Below are 8,841 nucleotides of genomic sequence, written 5' to 3'. Positions count from 1 at the left end.
TTTTTTTTTTTTTTGGTGGCTATTGTGAATGGGATTTTCTGTTTTTAATTTGAGTCTCTGCCTACTTGTTGGTGCTTAAGAATGCAACTGTCTTTTGCACATTTATTTTGTATCCCAAGATTTTGCCAAAGTCCTTTATCAGTGTAAGCAGGTTTTTGACAGATTGTCTTGGATTTCCAAGATTTAGGATCATATCATCAGCAAAGAGGGATAACTTAACTTCCTCTTTTCCTATTTGGATACTCCTGATTTCCTTCTCTTGTCTAACTGCCCTAGCTAGGATTTCCAACACAATGTTGAACAAGAGGGGTGAGAGTTGGCAGCCTTGTCCCATTCCAGTTTTCAGGGGAAGTATTTCCAGTTTCTGTCCATTTAGCAATATGCTAACTATGGGTTTATCATAGATGGCACTTACTATTTTGAGGTATTTTCCTTCCAAACCTAAGTGTTTGAGGGTTTTTATCAAGAAGGATGCTGGATTTTATCACAAGCTTTTTCTGCATCTAATGATATAGTCATGTGGCATGTGGTTCTTATTTTTATTGATGTGTTTAATTACATTTATTCTTTTTATTCTTTTTCTCTCTCTCTCTCCCTTTTTTTTTTTTTTTTTTTTTTTTTTTTTTGCTTTCCTATGGGTTATTTGGGCATTTTTTTGGTGTCTAATTTTGATGTATTTATGTTGGTTTTTTGGGTATTGCTTTGTATCATTTTCTTAATCATTGTTCTATGTATTTCCTTACACATATACTTATCAGAGCCTACTGATACAGACAGTTTACTGCTGCAAGTTAAGTGTACAAACCTTACTTCCATTAAGATGCCTTTACTCTCACCATTTAATATGTGGATGGTGTTATGATTAATGGCAGGTGTAGGAGAAAGAATGGGTTATGACGGACGCCTTTTTATTGATTCTGGTTTTGACTGATATCTGTTTGTTCATTCCCACCATATGTAAAGCACCTAGAGTCCCTCCTTCAATACCTTGCACTCACATAAGACATACTAATAACATGTTCATGCACTTAAAAGTATGTATCTCACCAGAACCTGTATAGCATCAAGTTATGTTAGATATGTCCGTTGCTAGATTGCTAATGATACCACACTCAAGTTTGCCAAATATTGGATATCATGAGTAAATCCTGTTTTGAAACAAGTATGATCCCCACCAGGGTGTATTCAGGCTGCACGCTGAGCTCTGTTAACAGATGAATGAGCAGTAACTGAGTTAGTGTCTCACATAGAATCACAAAGAGATAAAATTACAATAAGATCTCTGTTGTCAAGCCAGGAAATCGACAGTCCTGACTTCTGACAGTCATTAGACTGCCTGGATAGAGACTTTTATGGCACACCCAGGGATTTGGTCTCTTAGAATCACTGGGCTTAAATTATTATCTCAATATAATTTTAATTTATATTTTATTTCACAAGTATTTTTTTCTTCTGTCTTTGGAAGCAGAAAATAAATACTTGTTTGTGAGATCTTTTTCGAGATTCAAGTATGTCCTTGGTGTCTTTCTCTTTTTTCCGTAGATTGGAAGTTCCACAAACACCCTGAGTGCCCTGCAAATTGCTTTTGCTGATAAAGAAACACAAGTCATCTACCTTCTGACAGATGGCAGACCTGATCAGGTACTTATCAAAGTTGAGAACAAAGATGAACTCATCAGTACTGTCAAAGTGAAGGCTGAGAATGGGCGTTAGGGACCTTTTCAACTGCCATTAAAAAAACTGTTGAGATATACTTGGCTCAGGGACTCAGAACTGAGGTGAGAAAATATGCTGAGGAATTCCTTTGTCTACTGAATCGCTGAGGAGAATTTATGTGACAGTGAATGCTGTCTGGTTAATGTGACACACACCCATAGCCTGGAGACCAACCCCATGAAAGGAAACATCTGCCTTCCATTGAAGACTGGTTTATATTTTATTACAAACTAAGAGTGAGGAGATTCTTTTTGATTTTCTTCCTTTGGGGACTCTGAATCTAAACATGTCACTGAACAATGTCCTTGGTTTTATCCCTAATTCTAACTTAGTACTCATTTAAACAAAAAACATGCCTTGCTAATGAAGCATTCTTTGTTTCGTTTAGCCTAACTGGAAAATATCTGAAAAGTTTTAGAGGAGTCTGTTCATCTTCTTTTGAGCTTTGTGATGAAAAGTTAGTGCTCTGGGCACTACACAAATGTAAGAATTTTCAGGTCGGCGTGTTGCAAATGAACGGCTGAAATGAATTAGGATCAGCCTGTAGCCTTCCTTGTGAGATTATCACATATGCAAACTGCTAGGCAAATATTCGAAAATATCCCGTGTCAAATAGTTTGGGGCTGAAAGTAAAGCAACTGAATTTTACTACAGGTTTAAATTTATGGCAGAACTGTACGGTGTAAAGGAAAACGCTGTTTGAATGATTTTCCCATCAACCTCATCATATTATTTTCCACTCAGAAGCAATTTATTGAGTCTCTCTTATATTCTATGTGTGGTGCCAAGGTCTGAGGCTGCAAAGATGAATAATATCTCATCCCTGCCTTAGAGAAGCTTATACTTTGGGGAATGTGCTGGACGTAAACAGTTCATTCTGATACAATATGGGCAATGGGGTTGCCTAAGCTATGTTTAGGAGCACAAAGTGATTAATTCTGCTGTATAGATGGAGAGAAGGCCAGGGAAGTTTCCACCAAGAAGAGGACATTTGAACTGGAAAGAGGAGAAGGAATTTTCTGACTAGAGGAGATTACTGGTGACCTGGGAAGAAGGGACGGGACAAAGAGGTGTAGAAATATGCCTAAAGAAACAAGCTGAGTGTGGGGCAATGATGGAAGGGGGTAAGGGCTAAGGCAAGAAAGTCCTTCACAGTTGGAGGAAACTGTGAAGGTCCTTGAATGCCACATTAAAAGGGTGGGTATCACCTCAGTGGGGAATGCTCAGAGGAGAGATAGCTCTCCCCCTCCATTTGTATTTTAGAAACACCTCAGTCGTGCCAGGGAAAGGCTGGCGCTGCTAAAGCCTGCTGCCAGGACCTGGACCCAAACTAGTAAGGGCCCAGCCTCAGGCAGGAGCAACAGGAATGGGGAGGAGGGAGTGTCTCTGGAGATGAGACGACGGAAGAGACACCAACAGGACTACGTGGCCAGTTTAGGGGATGAGGAGAAGGTGAAAGCAGGGCAAAAAGGAGTCAAGGTGACTGATATCTGGTTTACAATGATTATGTTATTCACTGACTGAATTAATGAAAATTAAATTGAAAAAGAAGGAACAAGCAGAGTTAGGGGTTGCAAGTAGAGGAAGTTGAGCTTGCACACCTATAGTGTGTAAGTGTTCAGAAATATGGGGCTGGATTTGGGGAATGATGCAGGCTGAAGATTGATTTGAGGGTCATCCGGGAAAGATGTCTTTTTCTTTTTAATAAACTCTTAATGATTTTTTTTGTTTTCGTTTTTGCTTTATTTTAAAGTTGTGAGGTACAAGTCAGCCTTGGGTACATAAGTGGCTTAGGTACAGGTGAAGTTTGGGGTATCCCATTGGATCTCACTTCGCCTGGGTTAGGATCAGGCACCCTCTCTTCATGATTTTTAAACATTATTTATACTATGGGAAATTTAGAAAATCTAAATAAGCATAAAACAGGAGACAATTTAAATCACTCATAATTCCATTTTGCATTCTGCTTTTTTCTCATCTGATATATGCGTTTTCCCAAGGCATGAGAAAGTCTTCAAAAGCATCTTTCTCAATGACTGCATCATGTTCCATTATATGGATCTAGCAAAAGTTCTACCTTAAAACTCTTTTTGTTTATTTAATACTTAATAGAAATGCATTCACATAGTGCATATTACAAAAGGGCATATAGAGAAAAAAATTATCCCTCTCACCCTTGTTACTAGTTAGAAGGCAACTGATGCCACCAGTTTCTTCTACCTCCTTGCAGAGACAGTTTATGTTATGCAGCAAAAATGTATTTATATATATATTTCCACTTTAAAAATGTTATTATATTATACACATGATTCTGCATCTTTAGTCATCAAACAATATAACTTGGAGATCGCTTCATATCATTTCATAAAGAACTTCTTCATTCTTTTATACAGCCCCATCACATTACTATTCCATCATTGATTTTAACCAGTCCCCTGGAGAAGGGTATTTAAGTTGTTTCCAATCTTTCTATTACATGCAGTGCTGCAAAAGGGATGCTGTACATACATCATTTTGCATGTGTGTGGGTATATCTATAGTGTAAACTCTGAGAAGTGGTCTCAGCTGAAAGGTGTGGGTCCTGATGGAGATTGCCAAGTCACCTCCCTGAAGAGGATATACCAAGTCCCGCCCCTGCCAGCATAGTATTGAGAAGAATTCTTGATCGACAATTCATCAGAGACTTGCGAGTCTCTGGAATCTCCCAATTATATATTAAAAATACACGCAAACATTTTTTTCCCCTGGGGAGAAGATCAACAGACTTCACTAGATTCTCAAAGTTTCTGTGACCCACTCCAAGTTGGAGAGCCAAGCATATGAATAATAGTAGGAGTCAGAAATATGCAAACTGTCCAAAACATAATTTATAAACTCTTAAGAATGTCTATATTCAGTACTTCCCTTTACACATACACAATTTATTTTGCATTGTCCCTCAGATTCTCTCAAAAAAGCAAATGGATATTTGATATTCATGTTCTATGTAGAAGATATTAAGATGTCCCACTCAATCTCCATTTGTTTTTAAGTCTTCACTGACTTTGTAGGAACAGGTAGGACCAATGTTATTCATCCTAATATTCAGCAGAATATTTGGGAGAATACACAGAGATACTGTTCTGGGTTCAGTTACATGGACAGTGGCTTACTGCTTGCTTATTAAATGCCCAGGACAGCATTATAAAGTGACACAGTCTTTAAAATTAATCAGGTCCAAAAGGATCTAGATATGTTATTTTTCATTAAAATAGAATCAGATACACGTTATATAGGTGTCCTTTGGTGAACATCTGTAGGTACAAATTGACACGGCAGGGCTTTTGCTGAGAACAGCCAGGGCAACTTTGGCTGTGTTCACTTTGGGAATTCTTGGAAGTGAGGGGCTTATCCTGGCCAAAATCAAGAAAATAGACATGATGAGTGCATCACACCTTCTAAACAAAAACGAATGGATAAAGCCTAGCATGGGGATGGGGAGGGTGCAGGGTGATCAGCCTGTACCAACAGCCCTCCTTCAGGCAGGGAGGAGACCGATCCCTGCCTTTCTTGCCTTCCGGTAAATGCTCTGGCTGCACATCAGTTTAGGCTCGGAGAAGGAACAGGGGCGAGCCACTTAGGTGGGCTGCTTGGCCTCACCTGAGGCTGATAGCACTGTCTGGCACATAAGAGGTGCTCTATAAAGACTTGTGACATGCCTTCATGGGATCATCATGCCATTTACTCCCCATAGCAAGGAGGGAGTATCAGCTCTAAGCCGCAGATGTGGAAACTCATGTTAGAGAGGCATTTGTCTGAGGTCATTCAGCTGGGCAGGCTGTGGGTGAGCTTCTAGCTCAGGCATCATTCTGTGGAGTATTTCCATTACTTCATACAACTGAGTGCGTGAGTGTGAGAGACTGTCACGTGTATCACTGTATGCCCCCACTTGCACCTGGCCCCAGGTGGTCCCATCATGCTAAATGGGCATGATGTTTTAAGCGCCCTGGTGTGGTGTTGGGGAGCTGAGCAGAGGGTCAGGATGCTCCTCAATGGCAGAGGGTGCTCCATCCCTGCAGTGGGAAAAAGCCATTCTTGTCCTGCCCCCTGAGGATTCCTTCTGCTGGTTTACATCCTCAGGGCTTTGAAGAGCAGACGCAGAAAGTTGAAGCAAGCCTCTCACCACTGCAGCCTGACGAACTGTGACCCTTTCCAGCCACTCACTTCAGTAGCTGCCCCAGGCAGTGGAGTGGAGAGTCCACTCCCTGACTAGCTCCTGTGTCCTTGAGGAAGCCTGACTCAGCCTAGAACTCCTTAGTACGCCTTCCTCACAGAGGCTGTCAGCTTTTTTCAGTCCCTAAGATGAATGTCCACCACATGGAAGGGCCTTTAATAAATTTCTTCCTTCATTCTCTGTGGGAAGCAAGTTGACCGAAGCAGGTTGGAAACTGGAAGTAGCTCTTTTGGCAGAGACATTTTGGAAGCCATGCTAAGAATCCAGGGACCCTACTCTGTGGAATCCCAATGGTCAGCGTGTTCTCTTCTGACACCACTACTTTAAGTGATCCCAAGGCGAGTGCAGCGCTTTGAAAGCAGGACTCTAAGCTGAGGTGCACCTAAAATTGAGTGATTTGGTTAGCCAAATCTTTCTCCTAGCTTATTTTCTCCACCAAATTGAGAGATCCCAGAAGGCAAAGACTATGTCTTATCAATCTTTGCACGCTCACCATCAGTGTTTTCTTTGTTAAATTGAATTGACACATTTATAGAAAACCACTCACTTCTGTATAAGGGATACTATTTGAGAAACTCACTATCTATAGTAAATACGAAGGGTTTCCGTGTCTTACTTTTTTTCTTCCTTTTCTTCTCCCTTTCCACCTCCCCTTTCTCTCTCAAAATTTATCATTTCAGCCTCCTGAAATGGTTATTGACCAAGTCAAAATTTTTCAGAAAATTCCAATTTATACTATCTCTTTTAATTACAATGATGAGATTGCAAATGGATTTTTGAAAGAGCTTGCTTTTTTGACTGGAGGAGAGTTTCATTTTTACAATTTTGGTTGCAAGGATCCTGTTCCTCTTGAGACTGTTCAGGTAAGAGCTTGATGGGCTAAGAAGGAAGCATTCATTTATCTGAGCTTTACAGGCTCAAGGCCCATGGACAATACCTTAAATACGAAAAAGCAATCACAATGAAAACTAAGTCGACCCCATAAACCACTTAACAACATATGTACCAGTGTTTCTCAAAATGTAGCCCAAGGACCTAGGGCACCTGATCAGATTCCTGAGTTCCATTTCAGAGCTACTAAATCAGATTGTAGGCATAGAGACCCAGTTTACTTCTCTGCTGAACACGGTGGCTTATGCCTATGATCCCAGCTACTTAGGAGGCTGAGGTAGGAGGTTAAATTAAGTTCAGGAATTCGAGACCAGCCTAGGCAACATAGCAAAACACCTTCTCTAAAAAGTAAAGTAAAAATGAATTAACCCTGCAGGCATGTGCCTGTAGTCCCAGCTATTTAGGAAGTTGAAGCGGGAAGATTGCTTGAGCCCAGTAGTTCAAGCCTGCAGTGAGCTATGATCCCACCACTGAACTCCAGCCTGGATGAATAGACACACAGACCAATGAAATAGTATAGAAATACACCTACACGGCTCATGCCCAACAGATTTTTAACAAAGGTGCAAAAGCACCTTTCAATAGAAGAAGGGTAGCCATTTCAACAGATGGCTGGAGCAATTGAACATTCATAGGCAAGATGATGAAGCTTAACCTAAACCTCACACAAATATTAACTCAAAATGGATTGTGGATTTAAATGTAAAACAGAAAACTATAAAACTTTTAGAAAGAAACGTGGGGGAAAAAATCTTGAGGACTTAAGGCTAGGCTTTTGCTCTGTGAGAGACCCTGTTAAGAGGATGAAAAGACAATCTACAGACTTGGAGAAAGTATGTGTAAACAATATATCAAACAAAATCCCAGTATCTAGAATATATGAAGAATTCTAAAAACTCAACAGTCAAAAATAAGTCATACAATCAGAAAATAGGCAAAACACATGCACAGACATTTCACTGAAGAAGAGCTACATATGGCAAATAAGGACATGAAGAGAAGCTCAACATTATTAATTACTAAAGGAATGCAAATTAAACCACCATGAGATATCACTTCACAACCATCAGAATGGCTAAAATTTTTAAAATGTGAAAAAACTGAGTGCTGGAAAGGATGGGAAGAAACTAGATCACTAATATATTTTCGGTAGATATGTATAACGGCACAGTCACGCTGGAAAAGAGCGTGGTAGTTTCCTTAAAAACTAAATATGTAATCACAATATGACTCAGTACTTGGTTTCTTGGGCATATATTTCAGAGAATGAAAACTCGTGTTCACATAAAACCTAATGGCCCTACATCTATCAAAGAAACTAAAATTTGTAGCTAAAATCCTTTCCACAAGGGACACTCCAGTCCCAGATGACTTCATTGCTGATTTGTACCATTTACAGAGAAAATATTATCAATTCTGCATAAACTCTTCCAGAAATTTGAAAGAGGGGACTACTTCTCAACTCATTCTATGTGGCAAACATTAACCTGATACGAAAACCTCACAAAGACATTATAAGAAAATAAATTTGAAAAAGTCTGGGCTTTATGTGTACCCATCATCCCCATTAGTGCACATTGTACCTGATAGCTGATTTTTACATCTTATTCCCCCCCTGCCGAGTCTCCAGTTATACCGTTATACTATTACATATACCTTTGCAGACCCTTAGCTTAGCTTCCATTTGTATCCCTAAAGTTATTGAAAAAAAATTATAGGAGCTGACACAATTAATAATAATAAATTGTGACCCCATATGTTAAAAAAAAGAAATTTGAAGGCTAATATGCCTTATGCATATAGATGCAAAAATTATAAATAAAATTTAACAAATTGAGCCGGGCTCGGTGGCTCAGCCTGTAATCCCACGCCTTGGGAGGCTGAGGTGAGTGAATTGCCTGACTCCGTAGGTTCAAGACCCATCTGGGCAACTTGGCTGAGACCTCATCTCTACAACAAATCAAAAAATTAGCCGGGTGTGGTAGCGCGTGCCTGTAGTTCCAGCTACTTGGAAGACTGAG

General features: G+C 39.9%; 1 protein-coding gene across 1 annotated transcript in view; it reads left to right on the top strand.

Moving 5' to 3' along the window:
* Positions 1-8,841, top strand: part of VWA3B (von Willebrand factor A domain containing 3B) — a 195,941-nt gene that overhangs the window by 97,774 nt on the left and 89,326 nt on the right. The window contains 2 exon segments of the mRNA XM_021716551.1: positions 1,543-1,641; positions 6,610-6,792. Coding sequence (XP_021572226.1) covers positions 1,543-1,641; positions 6,610-6,792 — 282 coding nt within the window.

The sequence above is a fragment of the Carlito syrichta genome, unplaced genomic scaffold (genome assembly GCF_000164805.1).
Source record: "Carlito syrichta isolate Samal-C Ts95f unplaced genomic scaffold, Tarsius_syrichta-2.0.1 Scaffold308837, whole genome shotgun sequence".
Classification (NCBI taxonomy): domain Eukaryota; kingdom Metazoa; phylum Chordata; class Mammalia; order Primates; family Tarsiidae; genus Carlito; species Carlito syrichta.
The sequence above is the reverse complement of the archived record's forward strand: the minus strand, read 5'-3'. Positions and strand labels throughout refer to the sequence as shown.